The 22,847-nt window shown below is 40.5% G+C and overlaps 1 protein-coding gene and 1 long non-coding RNA gene across 2 annotated transcripts; both read right to left on the bottom strand.

Moving 5' to 3' along the window:
* Window positions 1-6,766: 6,766 nt before the first annotated feature.
* LOC113592861 (uncharacterized) lies at window positions 6,767-8,580 on the bottom strand. The gene is made up of 3 exons (XR_003412881.2): window positions 8,060-8,580; window positions 7,257-7,368; window positions 6,767-7,125 (listed from the first exon to the last, which is right to left on the bottom strand). It is a non-coding gene; the product is annotated as an uncharacterized LOC113592861 (long non-coding RNA).
* Window positions 8,581-9,986: 1,406 nt separating this feature from the next.
* Window positions 9,987-21,908, bottom strand: SPINK2 (serine peptidase inhibitor Kazal type 2). The gene is made up of 4 exons (XM_015068528.2): window positions 21,539-21,908; window positions 20,412-20,464; window positions 11,599-11,708; window positions 9,987-10,318 (listed from the first exon to the last, which is right to left on the bottom strand). Exons 1-4 carry the CDS (start codon window positions 21,891-21,893, stop codon window positions 10,273-10,275), a joined length of 564 nt encoding a protein of 187 aa, XP_014924014.1. The 5' UTR covers window positions 21,894-21,908; the 3' UTR covers window positions 9,987-10,272.
* Window positions 21,909-22,847: the final 939 nt, after the last annotated feature.

Raw genomic sequence — 22,847 nt, 5'->3', positions numbered from 1 at the left:
AAATTCATTAAAGTGAGGATCAAAAGTCAAAACGTTTCAAATTGTGGGTGAAAAGCATACATGAAGGTGCTTAATAAAACATAAAAGACTTTATTTTATTATTATTTTTTTAGGTTTATGAGGTTTACTTGCCTTTTTTTTTTTTTTAACTCTCAAGTTAGTTAACAATACAATCTTGGCTTCAGGAGTAGATTCCAGCAATTCATCACTTACATATAACACCCAGTGCTCTTATTGTTATTTTTAAAAAATCTTTTTAAATGTTTATTGCTTTTGAGAGAGAGAGACAGAGAGCAAGTAGGGGAGAGGCAGAGAGAGAGGGAGATGCAGAATCAGAAGCAGGCTCCAGGCTCTGAGCTGCCAGTACAGAGCCTGGCGCGGGGCTCAAACTCACAGACCATGAGATCATGACCTGAACTGAAGTCGACCACTTAACCGACTGAGCCACCCAGGCACCCCTATTTTATTTTTTTATATTTATTTTTTTTTAGTCATCTCTACACCTAACATGGGGCTTGAACTCATGACCCTGAGATCAAGAGTCACACACTCTCCTTACTGAGCCAGGCAGGCCCCCCTAAAATATAGAAGACTCTGTAAACTGAAAATAACCAAGCAAATATTGTATAGTGTGCCTTATCTGAAGTAATGCATAAGCTCACAAGAGCAGAAGTTTTAGTCAAGTTGAAAGACAATGAACCAGAGGGAGACAATGGACCAGAAAAGCTTGGGAAGAAAGGTTGGAAGCTTAATTGTAAACTTGCCCATTACAGAAGGGGGTCTCCTAATACTCTCTTAGGCCAGTTGCTAGTTCCTGTGTCAGAGCTATTTGCTTGGGTCAGCTAAGCTTGAGCCCTTCTCCTCTGGCAGCTTTTCAAATTCCAACTTTTCCAGACAATCTGAGAATGTTTCCCTAACTCCTGCTCTGGAGAGAAAATTGTTTCTATTTGCCTTTATTTCCCATCTTTTCACTTAGGTCCTTGACCCCATGTCGACCCCAACTGGACCATTCATTCGGTTTTTTTCATAGAAATGGTATCTTCAAAGAATCAAAGAAAAAAGAGGCTTTAATAACCAGTTTGCAGTGAAATGTGACTCTCCCAGGTCAGTGGCAATGAATGACAGACGTCCTCACTCAGCCAGTCTCAGGCTGAGCTCCAGATCTGCTGGCAGTTCCCAGGAAGCCACTGCCCCCTTGTGTCTCTGCACTGGCCAGGAATTACCCCATGATGGGGAAGAACATTTGGCAAAAATCTGTAAAAGATTACGGGTGGGCTATTTCCGGCTCTTAGATTTGTTGGTTCAAATAAGATTTCCTTTCATCTCATGGCTTTTTAAATTATAATCTTCCTGCCTCCCCATGAATTTTTTAGAAGGCATATTTTGTTATAATCATCAAAGGAGTATATACTTCTTAAAGAAAAATCCATGTAAAATTAATTTTGTTAACATTTTGATGTATTTCTTCCATGTTTTTTTTCTTCCTCCATATAAGGAAATCTAATTTTCCTTGGGGGTAGGGGAAAAAAAGCCACAGAACTATGAAATCTAATTTTATCATAAATGTTATATAAACATGATTTCTTCTCCACAAGAAAATCAACTTTTGAATTTGCTAGAGTACTAAGAAACAGCTGGTCTTTTTCTCTCAAAAAATATAAGACATATAGGATATCACTTTAGATCACAGAACCTTTTAAAATTTGCCTGTAGCTCCAGTTCTGTGAATTATACATACTATAGTGATTGCAACTATTAAACATATTAAATTGAATATTATCTTCAAGACAGAACAATAAAATTCTCTAAAGACAGCCTGTGGAATTAGGAAATTTCACAGTCTAAATGATCCAGTCATTGGCAACTGCTTTCAAGAGCAACGTATCACATTTCTAAATGTTGTTTAGATATGTTACTTCCTCCCCATTTTGGAGAATACAGAAACAAAGGCTTACATCTGGTCATGCTGGGAGGAGCTGAGAAGGTCATTTGTTTCTCCAAGTTCCTTTTCTTCTATATCTTAATGGTTGTCTGTATCATCTAGATATGCATACAATACAATATAAATATGGATATATGATGTCAGAGAGAGAGTCTGTAGCCAAGAATTGGAATGGGCTTACAAGTTTAATGTAGCTTTAGCTGCTTTATCTGATCCTTTATTTTCTTAGGAGACCTTGTGACTAAGAGGATATTTCAAAAGAGTCCTAGAATAGGAGTTCCCCATTAAAAAAAATTAATGTTAATTTATTTTTGAGAAAGAGTATGAGTGGGAGGGGCAGAGAGAAAGAGAGACACTGAAGCTGAAGCAGGCTCCAGGCTCTGAGCTGTCAGCACAGAGCCCGACGTGGGGCTCAAACCTACGAACTATGAGATCATGACCTGAGCCAAAGCCGGACGCTTAACCAACTGAGCCACCCAGATGCCCAGTTCCCCATTTTTTTGACCCACAAATCACCTTAACTCTACAGGAATAGATCACCTACTTCCTGCATATTGTTTTTTAAAAATGTATATAGACATTTTATCATTTTCAATACAGAAAAACAAAACTTCCTTCTGTAAAGATGACCTGTGGGAATTATGTAATTTGGTCATTTAAATGAGCCTGTCATTGGCAATTGCAAATGGCCATTATTAAGCATACACACAAAATAATAAAGCATAAACTTGAATAATTTTACCAAAAAGATGATTGAATATTAAACTGTTAATTATAATATCCCAAAGTCTCTGATCGTTGTTATTACACATTTCTACTTGTTAACATGCTTGTAATCTGTGCCCCATTTTCTTGTGTTCTATTTTTTAAATCCATTTTTTATTCTTCAAAATATATAAGATTCACATCCAGGTCATGGTAAAACATATATATCCAGTATATTTTAGTGGGATTTGCATTCTAGACTAGTCTATAAAGATGACCTGAAGGATCCAGAGATCTATTTGACTGCTTTTTACAAAAGTAGCAACATAGGGTGCTCTATTCTAGGACACATGAGGGCAGTGTAAAAGGCAGACCCACATTTCTCTAGAGACAGCTCAGGAGAGCAGAGGATGCAGGGAGCCAACCAGGCCACAAGTACCTGGATGAGGTTCACTGCTTTAACAATTCTGGCTTGTGGTTTCTCTTACCATTTCAGTTGAGCACCTACACTCTGATAGAGACTGTTAGAAAGAATTTTTTCTGCTCCAAGGAAATGTGGCAAATGTACTTCCCATCTATCTACTCTAGCTATCTGCCATCTTAGCCTGCTTCCAAAGGGGAGAGGGGGAAATTATAAAGCTGAAACCTAATGCCAAGCTAGGATTTGGTGATAATTATCATCTTGATCTCCACCTATCAGACCCAGAGAAGCAATGTCATTTTGAGTACTGCTTCTCAGTTTTTTCATCTATGAAATGAGAATGCTGGACCAGTTACATACCTAAGTCTACCCCAGTTCAAACACTAGGAGTCTGTAAACTATACTTGGGCTTCATAGACAGAAAAAGTGTTTGGTTTAGCCAATGGGGGAAAAAAAAACCCTCAGTGTGTCAAAATAACTTTCTTTCTTAAAAAAAACAAATAAGAAAAACAAAGAGCTGGGTCGCCTAGGTGGCTCAGTTGGTTGAGCATCTGACTCTTGATTTCAGCTCCAGTCATGATCTCATGGTCATGGGATCGAGCCCAGAGTCAGGCTCCACACTGAGGGTGGGCCCTGCTTGGGATTCTCTCTCACTCTCTCTCTGCCCCTCCCCTGCTTGCAGCCCCCACACCTCTCTGTCTCAAAATAAATAAATAAAATATTAAAAAAAAAAAAAAGAAAAAGTGCTTTTTAAAAAATAAGTATTATTCAGCAAATGTTCCAATGAACCAGGATGCAGATCCTCTTATTTCAAGGCTCATTGTCTGGGAGACTGTGCCTCCAGAACCTACTGAGAAAGTGGCCTGTTCCTGAAGGTTGAATGAGAATGATTTATGCTTAACTGTTCAACCTGCTTTGCTGTACAAAGTTCATATTCTCCTATTCAAGATACTCTTGCCATCCTAAATCTGGCCGTAGAATGCAAAAGCCAACAGAATGGAACTGACTTTAGCTAGTGAGCCCACAATACTTTTTAAGTACCTGCTGTGTGCCAGGTGGGGACTGTAGTGAAGAACATAACAAATATGGCTCCAAACCTCATGGAACTTACAGTCTATAGCAAACATCAGATTCTGGGTTTCCAGAAGTGAGACTTGTTCTGCTTTTCAGAGAAATTTAAAAGAGTGATCCTGTAGATTTTGCAGGGCCAGGGGTATGTTTTATTCATTATTATATACCCAGTGCTCAGCCTGTAATAGATATCCACAAATGTTCATGGCAGACATGAGTGAATGATCAGATATAAAGTGGATACTTAATAAAAAAAAAAACTTAAATCAAGTGTAAGGTATGCTCCTAGAATTGCTCAAGATCACCTGGGCATTCAGTGCTGTTCTCTTTTTCAGACTAACATAGGAACACAAATAAAATTCACCATTGGGGCGCACCTGGGTAGCTCAGTTGGTTAAGCATCTCACTCTTGATTTCAGCTCACAGTAAAAAAATCAAACCCCGCATCGGGCTTTGTGCTGAGCGTGGAACCTGCTCAAGATTCTCTCTCCCTCTGCCCCTCCCCCACTTGCATGCTGTCTCTCTCTTTCTCTCTCTCTTTCTCTCTCTCTTTCAAAATACATACATGCTTGGGGTGCCTGGGTGGCTCAGTCGGTTAAGCGTCTGGCTTTGGCTCAGGTCATGATCTCACAGTCCGTGGGTTCGAGCCCCGCACCGGGCTCTGTGCTGACAGTGCGGAGCCTGGAGCCCGCTTCGGATTCTGTGTCTCCCTCTCTCTCTGCCCCTCCCCTGCTCATGCTCTGCCTCTCTCTGTCTCAAAAATAAATAAAAACATTTAAAAATTTTATACAAAATACATACATGCATACATAGTACAGAGACAGAGAGAAAGAAAGAAAGAAAGCAAAAAAGAAGGAGGAAGGAAGGAAGGAAGGAATTCACTGTTAGGCAAAAGTCAAAACCTGTTTCTCTTGTGGTGTGCAGTTGTATGTTTATCTTGCCTGTTTGGGGGAAAGGAAGGAAATTCAGGAGGTTAGTGATTTTGTTGTCATTATTTTGTGAGGCCTCCTAAGCATCCATTCCTTCCATCAACAACTATGCCCTGTGCTAGGCACTGTCCCAAGCACTGAAGACACCATGATGAGTAAGACTGGCAAGATCTCTATTCTCTGGGAGCTTCCATTCTAGAACTCTCCATAGACTTGTACTATTCTTTTCACCACTTACTTTAGGTGATTATAATTACTACATATCACTTTTATAATCAGAATTTTTTAAGAAGGGGAAAGGGAATTATTTAATACATGGTGGAAAGAACTCTGAATCTGTAATACAACTCTGAGTCTATCTGGTGCAGCACTGCTTCTATTACACAACAGTGGCAGTGAAAAGAAGACCAGGCACTCATTTACCACAAAAAGTGCATAAATAGGACCAACCTTTTCAGAGAGGAAATTTTGCGGCCTCTTTCAACATTTTTAAAGTAAGCTTTGCACCCAGTGTGGGTCTTGAACTCACAACGCCAAGAACAAGAGTCACACACTCTCCCAACTGAGCCAGCCAGACACGCCTCTTTAAGCATTTTAAATGTCTGTCTTCTAATCAAGTAATTCCAGCCTCATGGGTTTATCCTACAAAATGCTTTCACAAATAAAGAAGGATACATGTGTGAAGATGGTACTGCAACATTATTTGTGAAGGTAGAAAATGACAACCTAAATGTCCATCACTAGGAAATTGCACAAATAAATTATGGTATGCCCATATAATAGAATGCAATGAAATAGATCTGTATGTAGTGATTTGGGAAAATATACACGATATATTCTTACAGGGCCAGAGAGAAGTCAAAAAAACAGGTTGTTTCTTTTTTTAAGGTATAGTTTTCTATAAAATAGCCAACAGTTCACGTGTGCTAAGCAACTTACCATGTATTATTTAATTTACTCCTTACAACAAAACTGTGAAATAGGTACTATTATCGTCCTCACTTTACGGAGGGGGAAACAGAGTTTCCGTGAATGCATATATGTGACTTTGAGCTCATATGCTTGGTCACTGCTATATCCAGGAACCAATTCTCCCTTTAATTAGACTAATATAAGTTGGGAATTTTCCACTTTCAACCAAGAAAATTCTAATAATCCAAATATAACTCAACAGAGACTAAATAACAGCACAATAATATAACAGAATACTATGTAGTTTTTAAAATGAAGAAACTACATATATTAATATAAAAATAACCTAATACAAGAGAAAAGCACGTTTATAGACTATGTATATATATATTTGTTCTATAATAATAGATAAAAGTTTATACATAAAAGCATGGAAGTATTACAGTTCAATGTCACAAAAACAATACTGTAATGAAATTCTTATAATACATGTTGACACTTTTGAATTTATTTTGAAATATTATTAACAGTTCTTACTGACTATAAAAGTCTTTCATTTCATTGTACTAGGAGTGGACAGGAAAGGAGAATGAGACTAAAACAGGGAGACCCTTTTACTTCCTACACTTCCAAATTGCTTACATTTATTAGTTGAGGGGCACCTGGGTGGCTCAGTCTGTTAAACATCTGACTTCGGTTCAAGTCATGATCCACAGTTCGTGGGTTCGAAACCCACATCAGGCTCTGTGCTGCCAGCTCAGAGCCTGGAGCCTGCTTCCGATTCTGTGTCTCCCTCTCCCTCTGCCCCTCCCTGGCTCACACTCTGTCTCTTTCTCTCAAAAATAAATAAACATTAAAAAATTTTTTTTAATTTTATTAGTTGAGGAGTTTATGTGATAACAACCCAATTCAAACTGCTATAAGCAAAAAGAAAAAAAAAAGTGTGTTGGGTGGAATATTGAATGGATAGTGAGCCAGCTCACAGAATCAAAGGAAAAGCTGACCAACTGAGCCTGACCCATGGCAAGACGGGACATGTTTCCTTGGGCATGTTGGCATCATGCTCTCCTACTACAGTCTTTCTCCATAGTGAGGGGTCACGGTTTCCAGCAGCTTCCAGAAGCACAGCCTCTCAATCTCACCACCTAAAAGGAAAAGGGCTCTTCCCTGAGGATGGATTCTGAACAGTCACAAACCCACTGCAGACCAACCCTGTGATTAGGGTAGTGGGAATTATGACAGATCATGACTGGTCTAATTTGGACCAGGTGCTTACCCTTCTACCTCCAGATTCAGGGATACTGGATCATGTAAGAAGGCAGCAGCTCCATTCAGCCAGAAGTTGGGAGTGAAGTGGAAAAGGATAATGGAAGGCAGAAGCAATAGTACTTTAGGGCAGAAGAAGAGAGAGTTGCTGGCTATACTAAATGACCAGTGTGTACTACATGAGCATAAACTTCTCTTAAAAATTTGGTTAGGGGCACCTGGGTGGCTCAGTCAGTTAAGCGGCTGACTTAAGCTCAGGTCATGATCTCACAGTTCATGAGTTTGAGCCCCACATTGGGCTCTGTGCTGACAGCTCAGAGCCTGGAGCCTGCTTTGGATTCTCTCTCTCTCTCTCTCTCTCTCTCTCTCTCTCTCTCTCTCCCTCTGTCCCTCCCCCGCTTGTGCTCTGTCTCTCAAACTGAATAAACATTAAAAAAATTTTTTTTAATTTTTAGGGGACCCTGGGTGGCTCAGTCAGTAAAGCATCTGACTCTTGATCTCAGGATCATGAGTTCAAGCCCCACATTGGGTGTGGAGCCTACTTAAAAAAAAAAATTTAAAGCTATTCTCATTTTGTGTGTGTGTGTGTGTGTGTGTATACATGTATATATATATATATACACATATATTTTTCAAGTGACAAGGATGTATGTATAAGAATGTTCTCTGAAACATTTTATAATCATTAAAAGTTGTAAACAACCTACAAGTTAACATCTATTGATTTTTTTTTTCCTCTCGGATTTTCCCTTTTTTCCCTCTGGGAAACAATGGACCCAAGGTCTCATCTCAGCTTAACTAATCCTATATCACCTTAATTCTTCAGAAGGGTGGATGCATAATCTAACATGAACCAGTCAGGGTCTTCATCCAGGAAAGAGTCATTTTCTTTTCAGGTAGTAAGATTGTTGGGGCTGTGACTCCAGGATTATTTTCACTTGGAACTGATAGAAAAGAATTACTTCCTGTTAGGTCAGAAAGTTGCTAGGATAGAATCTGGAACTTCCAATTTTGTCTCTCACACAGGAGGTGAAGCTAGTCTATGAATGAAGCTGTTTATGCTAAAATAAAGAGATGAGACACGGAGAGATGGCAATTTCTAGTGCGCTAAGGTCTCTGGTTGCAGGCACCCTCTGAGGCTAACATCAGCCTGCTCTTCCGCAAATATGACTAAATGGGACAATGAACTCCCTCTTTAGCTAAGACTAGTTTGAGTTGGGATTCTTCCAATTTCAACAAAGAGAATCCTAATGAACAAGCTGAATATAGATCAGTAGAGCCTGGATAACTTATGGCACAATAATAAAATACTATGTAGCTTTTGAAAAGAACAATCTATATTGACATTAAAAAAAAACAATATAAAGAGAAGAGCCATTTTATGGGACAGGGTGTATACGTCTGTGTCTCTGGGTGTCTGTATGATTCGATATACACATACATACTTAGGGAGAACAAGAAGACTATGTTCCAAAAAGGTAATGGTGGTTACCTCTGGAGGCTATATGGGCATAACTTTCACTTTCTAAATACACTTATGTATTTCTTAATTTTCCAAAGAGTATATACTACTTTTATAAAAATTTTAAGCCAAAAACAACTACAGAACATTAACTGTAGCCCATTTATGTTATAGAATTTCCCACTTTATTGCCTTTACTCCACATAAACAACAGGACTCGGGATTTAGAGACCCAGGCTTCTATTCCAGACTTTCAATGTGTTCTATAATGTTGGGCAAGTTGATTTGCCTCTGTGGGCCTCAGTATCTTCCTCTCTAAGAGAGGTCCTTGAAATAATGGCAGGTACTATTTCAGCAGTTTCTGTGTCCCAGCACTGTGCTAAGCAGTTTCCTCTCCATGGTTTCATGAGTTGAGCATTAATCCCGTTTTCCATATAAAAAACTGAAGTGTTGGAATCAGAATCCAAGCTCAGGTTTAGCTGACCCGAAAAGCCATATTCTTTCCAATACATGCTCTCTCAGCTACCTCTTGCTTCATGGCTCATGGTTTCCTGGTGTTAGAAAGTACTTGCACCCAGGACTTGACTCAAAATCCTGTACCTAGAAACATCATTCTAAAGCAACCCCCCCCCCCCCCCCGTCGCTTTTATTATTGTTAATGTCTATTCTTTATATTGTATCAACCTCTAAAACAGGATGTTTCAATCTCACCACTACTGATATTTTGGACTGAAAAATTCTTCATTGTTGGGAGCTGCCCCGCCCCCTCCACCCCCCACCCTGGGTCACTGCAGGATGTTTGACAACATCCCTGGCGTCTACCCACTAGATGTCAGTAGTGCCTACCCTTCAAATAGTGGCACCAAAAATGCCTCCAGACATATTGCCAGATGTCCCCTGGAGGCAAAATCACCCCAGAGTTGAGAACCACTGGTCTAAAAGGAGTAAAAAGCCAAATTCCTACATTAACCCTGATGGGCAACTATTGAAAGGAGACACTGACTCTAGTAAATATTTCTACCTGCATGATTCTTTGACTTTATCAGCTCTGCCTAAAATCGGCTCCAAGTGTCTCACAGTTATTTGCTTTGTGCAGAACAACGTCCCAGGCACATATACATTAACTATGTAAGATTTGAGGTAAGGGGGGAGTAGAATAAAGCTCTCCCTCTCAACAATAACTCCACTTCTCCCTTACAAAATTCATCTTTGCCTGTAAGGAAGAGTCACCAGGAGGCTGCAGAGTAAGAATGGGTATTCAACAGAGAACAGCAGTACTTGAATACAATGATGATTTTATTCCAGGGAAATAAAGCAATGCACAAGTCACCTGGGCAATAAGCTTAACTCAAGAGGCAAAAGCCGAGAAACAAGGATTTTTTGTGTGTTTGTTTTAATTATCAATTGCTCCACATAGCTCTCTTTCACACCTCCTCTCAGAAAATGTGGGCTAACAAATCCCATGCAAAAAAAAGAACATAGGAAAGAGAAAAAGGGGAAATGGAATTCATCTAGCATACTGTTGAAGGTGGTTTCTCCAAGTTCTCTTTTATAAACTGCTCCATCAACACGGTCCACTCCGGATTATTTTAATGTCATGACCATCTTCCCTGCAAATTGAACAACCATAAAGACACATTTACTACCTACCTACCACACTGAAACTGTCCACTCTTTGAACCAAAAAGACCCATGTCATTATACATTAGATTCTAAGGTGATGCTTACTTAATCATTTTTAAAGCTAAATCTAGTAAACAATAGGGCCCCAATTCTGCCATTTTTCCCTGACCCTAAGGCACAGGGCACTAACCTAAAAAAAATCACTATGAGAAGACCTAGGTAACTCACTGAAGACTGACATCAGAGAAAGGACCCCGAAATACAATGCAGCCTACCTTGTCATGGTGTGATACTTTGTATGTGATTTCTACTCACAGTAGACAATAAGCTAAGTTACAGCAAGACAAGATATGAGTCTCAGGGGCCAATGTGAGCGCCCATATTAGTTGTTTGTCAGAATCTAGGACTTAGAGTCCGGTATAACCATTACACCCAAATAAATGGACCCTCAAGTGAAGGAGCTTCAAATGTCTAGGAGACATTTGAAGGCCGACTGACCACCCAAGCTATAGGTGCAAAGATACTGTGTCAAGACAGATGCTGCTGGAGGCTCTGTCAGCACAGAAGGTGACCTGACCGAAATCCAGGCCAAAGTTTGTCTCAGGTCCAACGACTGGACAGGTGCCTCACTGCTCACCTTGTGACACCTCCTTCCTGGATCCTCTTCAGAGTGGTTCATTAATTCCCTCCACTAATTTTCTTCTGTGACTAACTTGTGTGATAAAGTGCGCAATAAACTGAGTAATTCATGAATTTAATATTGGCACTACATGGTTATTTGAAATGTGTCTTAATCCTGTGATTTGCCCTGCTTCATACGTACAGGAGATGTCACAGTCACCTGTGAGTTACATGAAAGGCATCATGTATAACACACTACTTAGCATTCTACTAGGTAGAATTATTACCTAGTAATAATTCAACCCAACTAGTTTTGCAGGTTGTACAGGTACCTGCACATGCCCTCTGAATTTAAAAGAATATTTAATATTTCATAGTTTAACTATTAATACACTCTTAATTTGGGGAAATTGCCCATCCATGAAGAGTAACATAACCTGATTATCAAGTGTATAATTGGTTAATCACAAATGTCACTCTCTGACTTTGACCTGGAAAATGAACTGAAGGATTGTCTTTTTAAATGTCAGTCTGAAAACACAACTACTATGTCACATTTGATTCTTACATCCAAGAAAAGAGTCACTACTTCCTAAGTAATCAAAAATCAAGAAAAGGACTAGTCTATACTGTAAAATTATGTTACCGGATTTTCATGCACAGAGTACACTCGTTAGGATAAGTGGACATGTCACTTCCACACACGGGGTTAAAGTCTCTGGGACATCCTGGTAATTTATATTGATTGCAGTTTGGCTAGGAAAGAAAAAGGAAGACAGAAATTACATAACTGAGACATTCTCATCACAAAATAGTTGGTGGGGGGGACAAAGTCCCAAGGCTCCTAAATTTCCTAGAAACACCCTACAAAAATATTTCTATTTTCCACACAAAAAAAGATTTTTCTAATGCAAAAATCAGATGCAGTATTGAAGCAATGGTTCAATACCCACTATGTAAGAAAAGGACCTTAGCCAGGCTGATTTTTAAATGAAAGTCCAGGGGCTCCTGGGTGACTCAGTCAGTTAAGCGCCCGACGTCGGTTCAGGTCATGATCTCACAGTCCATGGGTTCAAGCACCACATGGGGCTCTGTGCTGACAGCTCAGAGCCTGGAGCCTGCTTCGGATTCTGTGTCTCCCTCTCTCTCTGCTCCTCCCCTACTCACTCTCTCTCTCTCTCTGTGTCTCTCTCAAAAATAAATAAACATTAAAAAAAATTTAAATGAAAGTCCAAGACAGGCCACCATACCCACTTTCCAACCCTCTAGGTTTATAATTTGTACTTCACTACTGTCTCCACAAGAATGTTGTTACATTCAACCTTAATCCTTTGGCGTGATGTCAAGACAAATTCAGGAATCTAATCTTTCAGTCTGGATCTTTAAGGTACTGGCATTCAACCAAGTGCAACAAAGAAAACAGCACTGGCACTTAGGGGTGGTGATGGGTTGAATTGTGCCCACCCAAAAAGTTACGTTATTGGAAATAGAGTCTTTGTACAGGGAATCAATTTAAAATGAGGTCAGTAGATTGGGCCCTAATCCAATAGAACTGGTGTCCTTATAAAAAGGGGAAATTTGGACACAGAGTCATAAACAGAGGGAAGGTCACATAAAGACATAGAATTTACAAGACAGGGAACACCTGGAGCTACCAGCACCTAGGAGAAAGGCATGGAACAGATTCTTCCTCACAGTCCTCAGGAGGAACCAATTCTACCAACATCCTGATTTAGGACTTCTAGCCTCCAGAACAGGGAGACATTCAATTTCTGTTGTTTAACCCCCTCAGTTTGTGGTACTTTATTATAGCAGCCCTAAGAAGCTGATACCAGGTCATGGAACTCAATCCTGTGATTTGATGGAACTGAGGCCAGTCAGGTAATACGTCTTGCTCACAGCTGCCAATCTCCAGCAGGGCCAGTACTAGACCTGGTCAGTGATCAGACTATGATGTGCAGAGTCTCACTTTAACAAAAGTCTAAATATATGGCCCACTGTATTTCTGTTTTATATGCATACATTTAAGGGCACCTGGGTGGCTCAGTTGGTTAACTGAGGGAGGCTTGTTTTGGCTCAGGCTATGATCTCGTGGTTTGTGAATTCAAGCCCCACAATGAGCTCCACACCAATATTATATATATAAATACTTGTTTTAGTAAATGGTGATCACTTTTCCTCACTTCAGAGTAAAAGAAGCCGCCCTGTTTTAGCACTCTGAATAAATGCGGCACACATTTCTACTGATACTATCTGGATTTATAAAGACCTAAACAAGGCTGGCCATGAGCCAAACTCTGACGTAAAAGAGGTTTTGTTGACCCTTTCCATCCTCTGTTCAGCTCTCATTGAGGAGCATGATATGCTGCCCAAGGCTCACTAAGGTGATGCCTTATAGGGCTGCTGTCACAAGCAGAGTAGATGCCCTCTTATCCAATGAGACTGGGAGAAATGGTAGTTGGTCATTTAATTGATAAAGTCAATTAAAGCAAGGAAGCAAGGAAACAAAATATATATCCCAAGCATTTTATCATAAAACATATAGGTGAAAAACAAAATTGCCAATCTTTTGATGTAGGACAATGACAGGGCATGTAACCACCTGTAATGCTACTATAAGATAACTTTCCTTGTCACTAGGTATGACTGTATGATTAAGGTAAGGCCAATGGGATATACATGGAATTATTGTACAGCAACTTCTGGGAACCTCCTTTAAAAGAAAGCAGGTACTTGTCCTTTGTTTCCCCTCAATTTTTTTCTTAGTCCATTCCTCCATCCTCCTGCAGAGTGCATGGAGCTCTAATCTTTGTTTAGAGCTTTGTTAGACTGGGAAGATAGAGGCCACATTCTCGGACAGCAGCACTGTGTGCTCCTACTTTGAGTTTTTGTTACTTGCAGCTGAATCTAATCCTAACTGATACAAGAGATGAGAACTTTCCTTTGAATATTTCAAGTACAGTTGATCTTTGAACAACATGAGTTTAAATATATTTTCTCTTCCTTATGATTTTCTTAATAACATTTTCTTTTCTCTAACTTACATGAATACAGGTAAGATAAGGATGTAACACATAACATACAAAATGTATATTAATCAACTCTTTATGTTATCAGACTTCTGGTCAACAGTAGGCTATTAATTAAATTTGAGGATCAAAAGTTATGCTCAGATTTTTGACTGTGGGGCGGGGGGGGTCAGCATCCCTAACCCCCTGCATTATTCAAGGGTCAAGTGTAATTAAGAGTTTTGTGTGCTATCACTGCAAAAATGATACCCATAATAAGTCACATATTATTTCCTATTTTGGTTTATTTAAAACAGAATTTCTTGGGGCACCTGGGTGGCTCAGTTGGTTAAATGTCTAACTCTTGATTCAGCTCAGGTCACGATCTCACGATTTGTGAGGGTCTGCACTGGCAGCACAGAGCCTGCTTGGGATTCTCTCTCTTCCTTTCTCTCTGCCCCTCTTCTGATTACGCTCTCTCTCTCTGTCTCTCAAAATAAATAAATGAATTTTAAAAAATGTTGCTGCTGTTGTACTGTTGTTTCACACAATTCATATTTTGGACCAGATAATTCTTTGTGATGGGAGACGGTCCTGTGCACTGTAGGATGCTCTCTATCCATTAGATGCCAGTATAAACTCCCTAGTCATGATGATCTAAAGTAACACTCTAAATGTCTGCTGGAGAGCAAAATTGACCCTAATTAAAAACTAATATTTTAAAATACAGAATTTAAGGAGCACCTGGCTCAGTCGGTAGAACATGTGACTCTTGATCTTGGGATTGTAGGTTCAAGCCCCACACTGGGTGTAGAAATTACTTAAAAATAGGGGATGACTGGGTGGCTCGGTCAGTTAAGCATCTGACTTTGGCTCAGGTCATGATCTCAGTTTGTGAGTTCAAGCCCCAGGTGGGGCTCTGTGCTGCAAGCGTGGAGCCTGGAGCCTGCTTAGAGTTCTGTGACTCCCTGTCTCTGTCCCTCTTGAACTCATGCTTTCTGTCTCTCTCTCTCTCTCTCTCTCTCTCTGAAAAGTAAATAAACATTTAAAAAAATTACTTAAAAATAAAATCTTAAAAAAAATACAGTCTTCTGGCATACAAAAGACAGTAGGCTATCTACAGCCAGTAAGTGATCAATACACTATGGAAATTGTTCAGAGAGAAGGGAGAGGATCACTTGTGAGTTGCTTAAGTGGAAGGTGTTGAGTGAGTGTTTAGTGTTAACAACTAGCCCTGGTGGACCTACACAGGGTTGCTTGTGCATACAACCTCATAAACTTGTTAAAAACTGATTTAGTGCCATTGGCAATGACATGTATGGAGCTAGAGAGTATTAAGCTAAGGGAAATAAGCTAGTCAGAGAAAGACAAATACCATATAATTTTATTCATATGTGGAACTTAAGAAACAAAACAAACAAGCAAAAGGGAAGAGAAAACAGAGAGTGAGGCAAACCAAGACACAGACTGTTAACTACAGAGAACAAACTGATGGTTTGGAACTGATGTTCCAGAGAGGAGGTGGGTGGGGAGATAGATAAAATAGGTGATAGGTATTAAGGAGTGCTATGATGAGCACCAGATGTTGTATGGAAGTGTTGAATCACTACATTGTACACCTGAACTTACCCTGTCTGTTAACAAACTGGAATTTAAATAAACACTTAAAAAACAAACAAACAAACAAACAAACAAACACTGATTTGGGGCCTCATTCCAGACCTACTCGATTAGAATTTCCAGGGTTAGAATCCATGTGTCTAGAGGCCCCTCAATTCTGATTCAGCTAGAACTGGCTTTAGAAATGGCTATTCCCAATCATCTTGACATCCAATCCACTTAGACTATGTATGGAAGCTAAGGAGAATGCACCAAGACACACAGTTTGGCACACAATTTCAGGGATCCCCTGCTCTAGACCTTTTTTTCCTCCCTTTGTTTAACCAAAGTACATCTTGCCTATGCCCACTCTCTGATTAAATAGGTAAATAACTAATCAAAATCAATCTATTTAGCCTAAAGATCTTAGGGTTTTTTTTTTAATATTCAACAGCAGTTTGCAAATGCTTTCATCTCAAAGAATGACTAGTAAATGAATTTTGAGGAGCAGTAACAGGCTGGTAAGGAAGTTTTGGTGTTTTATTTTGTTTTGTTTTGTTTAAGCGGAAGACCTTTGATGTCTCTCAGATCCCCAAGAGATCTACCCAGCTGGAAGGCAATGTTGATATTTCAGTCTGATTCCAGTCTAATTCTCATGATTTCAAAGCCAGCTTTGGCTAGCCACCATTTAACTTTATTAAATTCAGGTAACTCATTTCCTGGATTTTCTCTGAGCAGAGACATGAGGCTTTATGAACAAACACTTTTCACTCTTATCAATGAGGTCAATCAATTTCATTAATAAATTATGTTCTCATTAACTCTTAGCTTTATACAGCTACCCAAATTTATGAAAAAGGAAAAGAAATTCAGAACAGGTTCACCATCTAGGGAGGCTCTAAATTACACCCCACAACATGCCAACTAGAGAAAAGAGTTTACCCCTGGCAGACGGCTCCTCAGGGCTTTAGAAGACACTCTCATTCTGGAATAGTGTCACATGGCATTTTTATTTATTCTTTAGAATCAATTTAATTTTTATAGAAAGATGTCATATGCTTTTAAGTAATTCTCTGAGCTCTATACTCTGAATCTTTTCTTTTGAAAGATTCGTAAATACTTTACCAAATATAGTCCCTCATTTGTTTATTCAATAAATGAAGAAGATTTTAAGATAGATGTTAGAGAACTACAAAGACAAATTGAGTCCTACCTGTAAGAAGTTTGGTGTATCATTAGAAAATCAAGAAATATACATGGTGCTCTTAAAGGATGGACAGAATTTAGATTAGAGAGATTTGGGAGAATGTCCACCTCAAGGAAATAAAACAGACTAACCAAAGGCACAGTAGTGAGGGAAGTGTCTGATCTGAGAGCAAGGCAGTTTAATTTAAAGGAGTATCCAACACTCTTTCATAATAAAAACACTCAACAAACTAGGCAGAAAAGAGAGCTTCCTCCAACCTGCTAAAGAATATCTATAAAAAACATATTTAATGGTGGAAGACTGAATGCTTTTCCTCCAAAATTAGGAATGACAAGGATGTCCATTTTCATCCGATCTATTCAACATTGTACAGAATATCCTAGAAAAGACAATTAGGCAATAAAATAAATATAAAAGGCATCCAGATTGGAAAAGAAGAAATAAAACTATCTCTAATCAAAGATGCTATACTCTTTTTATAGAAAGGTCTGAGAAATCCACAAAGAAACTGTTAGAACTAAAAAACAAGTTCAATATGATTGGAGGATACAAGATCAATATACAGAAACCAATTGTACTTCTATACACTTGCAGTGAACAATCTGAAAATGAAATTGAGAAAAAAATTCCATTTATAACAGCATCAAAAAGAATAAAATATTTAGGAAAATATTTAGCAAAAGAAGCATAAGAATTGTACAGCAAAACTACAAAACATTGTTGAAATAAATTAAAGGACTAATAAGTGAAAAGGCATCCCATATTCATGGATCAAAAGATTTAACTTTCTTAAGATGGCAACATTCCCCAAACTGGTCTACAGGTTCAGTGAAATCCCTATCAAAAATCTCAACTGTCTTTTTGCAGCAGAATTTGGCAAACTGATCTTAAAATGCATATGGAAATGCAAGTGACCTGAATAGCCAAAACAATCTCAAAGAAGTTGGAGGATTCACACTTCCCCATTTTGAAACTTACTACAAAGCTACAGTAATTAAAATAGTGTGGCACTAACACCTGAAACTAATACAACACTGGATGTTAATTACACTACACTAGCATTAACATGAAAACAAAACAAAACAAAGAAAAAACTGTGGCCCTAGCATAAGGATAGAAGAACATAAGCTATGGGAAAGCAGTGGAAGTTACAGGTAGAGAGATAGGCTGCAATAAGGACACTCTGTGAACACTGGGAAGCTCCAGGTTTTGCAGAAAGTGGAGACACTAAAGAGTTAAGGAAAATTACTTAGGGGGTCACTATGCTTGGGGGCTCTAAACTGGAACAGTAGCAACAGAACTGGGAAGAAAGCAAAGATCTCTTGAGTGATTCATTCTTTTAATAATCCTGCACAAACAGACCGAGGTCCTGTAGCATTTGCTTCCTGAGAGAGAGTGCCTTTTAAAATTTTGCACCCTAGACACCCAACTAGCCTTACCCTAATGCCAAACTTGAGATGAAGGTGGGACTATTCCCATTTTCTGAAAGAAAATCAAACTCCCCAAAATTAAGTCTTCTGATTAAAATGTATTATTGAGCACCTGCTAAGTGCTGAAGATTGGACACCAAATAGCAAGACATCATCCTTGACCACAGTAGTATACAGTTTACTGAAGGGAGACAGGCAAACAGGCAATTTACAGTTCAATGCTATGATGGGTTAGTGAAGAGCACTGGATCTGGAGTAAGACTGCTTGGGTTGGAATCATAGTTCCACCCTGTGGCCCATGCCTGGCTAAGGGGATAATAATGATACTTCATAATGCTATAAAAGATTAAATGAGTTATTATGTTTAAAGCATTTAGAACAGTATTTGGCAGGGGTGCCTGGCTGGCTCAGTTGGTAGAGCATGCACTCTTGATCTCTGAGTTGTGAGGTCAAGCCCCACACTGGGTGTAGAGGTTACTTAAAAAAAATCCCAGAATATGTCACCCCACAACTATGACTCTTTGACATAATTATTTTGAGTTAAAGACAGCTAAGAAGTAACAAACCCAAGAAAAGTGCTCTGTACCCTCCCCCCTTTTCTGCCTAAAGGCAGGATATAAATTCTCCTTTACTGAAGACAACTCTAGACTCAGCCCAGAGATGGCACCAGAGGAACCTGCAAACAAACCTAACTCCATTAGTTTCCTCCCATATATTTACCTTCCCATAGTATGCCACCCTTGGAAGCCTAGAACCATTTTACTTTGTCCTGTCATGTCTCTGCATGTCTACTTATAAGTCTGACTTGTAGTAGGCTGGCTTCCTGGGCTGGTTATTCTAAATAATGAGTTGGTTTCCTGAGTAGGTTGCTTCAGGTTGTGGGTCAGAGTTCTATTTTAATAAATGGTCTGACATTGTCCATTTGTATATTTTCTTTATACAATTTATTGCTCTTGTTAAAGATGCTATATAAGTCAGAGTTCTAAACCACCTCTTTGAATTACTCATCTCTGAACGCTCCCACATGTATGTGTGATGCACATGTTAATAAACTTTGTTTTTTTTTTTTTCTTGTTAAACTGTCTTTTGTTCAAGAGGCCCCAGCTGAGAACTTAGAAGAGTAGAGGAAAGCTTCTAATCTTCCCCTACACTGTCATGGTGATGATGATGATGCAGTATAGGTTGCATGAAACCAAAGAGAAAGTGCATTTACATATTCTTTGGAGTTAGAAAATGGGATGAGAAGGTTTCCTGGAAGAGGTCTACTCTGAGTTGAATACTCAAAGTTACTTAACCCCCTAAGGTAAATATCCCCATATGTAAAATAATATCTATCATACAAGGTCACTATGAGGATTGAGAGACTGAATACACAAATGGACAATGTCAGACCATTTATTAGAATAGAACTCTGACCCACAACCTGCAGCAACTTACCCAGAAAACCAACTCATTATGTAGAATAACCAGCCCAGGAAGTCAGCCTGCTATAAGTCAGACTTGTAAGACGTCAGACAGCCATCTCTGATGACAGTCCAAGAAGCCAAACAATAACCTCCGTAACAACTGGCCCCAAATGGCCAGGACTTGGTTAATACCTTCCAGCTTCTCTGAGGTTTGTCCCCACATCCAACTGAGGATCAACCAAAGAAAGCCAAATATGCACTCCTTACCAATCACACAGGAAGCCTGCTTCTAGTTAGCCCACATACAGCTTCCCCAGGCCAACAGCTCCAATCAGGGCATACCTAAAGCCTTCCCTTGTTCCTGCTGCAAAGCTTCCCCCCTCCTCTGCCTGCCTTTGAGTCTCCACCAAAACACAAGTGATAAGTGTGGCTGACTCCCTTGCTACATCAAGCTGTGAATTTTGCTTTTTTGCTTGTTCTCACTTAGTTGGGCTTCATTTGCTTCCACAGACTTCAATTTGATAATGTTCATAAAATTTCTAGTACAAGACATAACCATTAGATCAAGGGTCTTTTGAATCATTAAAGAAACTATTAAAGGAAACAATGTGCTGATGCCATCAAGGACTGAGCTATTTTCAATCAAAATTTACAATTTTGATCTGTATCAAAAAGCCTGCCTTAGAATCAGATTTCTAAAGAAGTAAACAGTTTCAAAAGTGGCAGGTGAGACCTGAAAACCAGCCCCAGCCCAAACTGTGTGGGCTTCACTATACTAGTGGAAATAATACAAGTGGCTTCCTACTTACTGTTCTGTATTCTGAAGTCTGGCTGAACTCAGAGCTCGAGGAGTCCAAAGAGGCTGTCAGAAAAGAGGCATTTTAAACTATATGATTAAGGTCAATTCTTATTGATAAAGGGCTTTTAAAATCCAGCTTGTGATTTATCCAGGCCATACCCTCTCTCAGATGCCCAACTTCTTTGAACAGCCCCCATTGCCCACCCCTACCCCCAAAGAAGGGTATTTGGTTGTTTTCTGGCACTCTTGTGACAGGCACACAGAAGGAATATTTGGTATGGGTTCTGTAACTGACCACCCTAACAGGCTTACTTGAGAAAGAACTTTGGAACTATGGAATAAAAGGCATAGTCGTATGGGACACCTGGGTGGCTCAGTGGGTTAAGCATCCAACTTTGCCTCAGGTCATGATCTGGTGGTTCATGGGTTCCAGCACTGTGTCAGGCTCTGTGCTGACAGCTCAGAGCCTGGAGCCTGTTTCAGATTCTGTCTCCCTCTGTCTCTGCCCCTCCCCTGCTCATGTTCTATCTCTCTGTGTCTCTCAAAAATAAAACATTAAAAAAAATTTTTTTTTTTTTAAGTCAGAGAAGTAACTCTTACTAATTCATGATATTCTTGTCCTCAGTGGCTAGGGTAACAAACACACAACTTAACATTTGGTATTACCACTTTAACTCCACTTTCAAATGGGCGTCAAGACCAGGTGGAATAAAGCCCCTTTCTCACAAGCCTCAGAGTGCCTGATGCATTTGGCATTCACAATCCCTAATTCCTGTTCATCTCTTGCAGACGTAGGGTCACTGTGTCCATAAAAACCCAATTTCTGATCTTGGGTTCCAGAAAATCAGCCTTAAGGGAGAAAGAGCAGACAGCAGTATGTCACTAAGAAGGAGCTGGGAGCCAAAGCCAAACAAGATCTTAAAGCACGTCCGCTGGCTCCACCGCCACCCCCGCCCTGCACGACCCCACGTTCGCACTCCTACACGACCGCAGGTCGCGGGGAACCGCCAGTAACGTGTGCCTGAAGGGCAGCCAGGGCCTCCAGGATCCAGGGACCGGCTGCCGCGGGCCAGAGCCACTCTCCGCTACTTCTACGCGGCTCATCGGGGCCCACCAGGCCTGCCCGGCCAGCGTTACCTGCCAAGTTCCCGGCCAGGAGCAACAGCACCAAGCGCACCACCAAGAACGCCATGCTCCCTCTTTGGCCCGCCCGCCGGTCCCGGCCCGCTCCCGTGCCCGCGCGACACGCAGAGCGCGCCCAGGTCGGACAAGCGACAGGCTTGGGGAGAGGGGGCAAGGGGGACAGGAGGCACGAGAGGGGGAGGGGCTGGAGGAGGAGCGGTTGCTGGCCCCCCACTTCCGCGTCCCGCCGAGGATCGGGGTGAGCGAAGGGAGTGAGCGAAATCTCTCCCTGCAGCAAGCCAGAACCTCGTAAGAGCCCCCGGAGAACAACCCTGGGAGCTCTGTCAGCCAACCCCTGTATCTTCAGCATCTACTCTGTCCAAGACAGTGTTTGGGCGCTAAACTAAACAAAGAACTCGCTCTCGGGAGGTTTTCTGGTGTAGGTGTTGGGCGTGGGGTGACACGGGAAACTCCCTAGCGAATCCATGCAATAATTTCTCAAATTAAGTGCTAGAGAGTGGTGGGAGAAGGTGAAGACTTTCCACGGAGAGATCAGGAAAGGCCTTTCAGAGGTGACATTTGAGCTGAAAGACGAAGGAGGAGAAGGAATCATGGTGAAGACGGTGGGAACAAGTAATCCAGGATCCAGGAAAAGCCAGTGCAGAGATCCAGAGGCAGGAGCCAGCTCAGTGTTTCAGCTGGAGCTGCTGGTGAAAGAGGGGGCAGAGCCAGGGAGATGGAACCCAAGGCCAAGGTCAGGTGTGGTGGTGTAGGCTATGATAAGGAATTTGGACTTTTTCTGGTTGCAGTGGGAAGCTGGTGGAGGATTTTGAGCTTGGGAATGCCCCTGATCTGACTTATGTTTTAATAGATTGGCTGAAGAATGGACAGGAGATGGGTAAGAGTGGAGGCAGGAAGACAAATTAGGTGGCCTTTGCAGCAATCCAGGCATCATCAACCAGAGATGATGGTGGTTTAAATTCATGTGTAGCAGTGCACTGGTGAGAAGTCAGATTCAGGATTTATTTTGGAGGTGGGACCAGGTGGAGTGAAGAGAATAACCAAGGATGCTCCCTAAGCTTTTGTTCTGAACAGCTGAATGGGTGATGGTGCCATTTCTGTGATGAAGAAGATTTGGAGACAACGCCTATCAGACCTCCAAGTGGACATGTGTAACAAGGCAATTGGAATTACAAATTTAGAGCTGGAAATACAAATGAAGGAAACATCAGGGTATGAAAGGTATTGAAAACCATCTCTCTGCAGAGATCCAGATCAGAGCCCTGGTGCACTCCTAGATGCAGAGATTTGACACATGTGGAGA

The sequence above is a fragment of the Acinonyx jubatus genome, chromosome B1, assembly GCF_027475565.1.
Source record: "Acinonyx jubatus isolate Ajub_Pintada_27869175 chromosome B1, VMU_Ajub_asm_v1.0, whole genome shotgun sequence".
Taxonomy (NCBI): Eukaryota; Metazoa; Chordata; class Mammalia; order Carnivora; family Felidae; genus Acinonyx; species Acinonyx jubatus.
The sequence above is the reverse complement of the archived record's forward strand: the minus strand, read 5'-3'. Positions and strand labels throughout refer to the sequence as shown.

Excerpts from the sequence above, each read along its gene's own strand:
- SPINK2 (XM_015068528.2), bottom strand. The coding sequence starts at position 21,893 with ATGCTGAAGATACAGGGGTTGGCTGACAGAGCTCCCAGGGTTGTTCTC. Across the intron at positions 20,465-21,538 it reads CCTGGCCGGGAACTTGGCAG|CCTCTTTGGACTCCTCGAGC; the intron begins GTAACGCTGGCC and ends CTTTTCTGACAG. Across the intron at positions 11,709-20,411 it reads AGACTTCAGAATACAGAACA|CCAAACTGCAATCAATATAA; the intron begins GTAAGTAGGAAG and ends TTTCTTTCCTAG.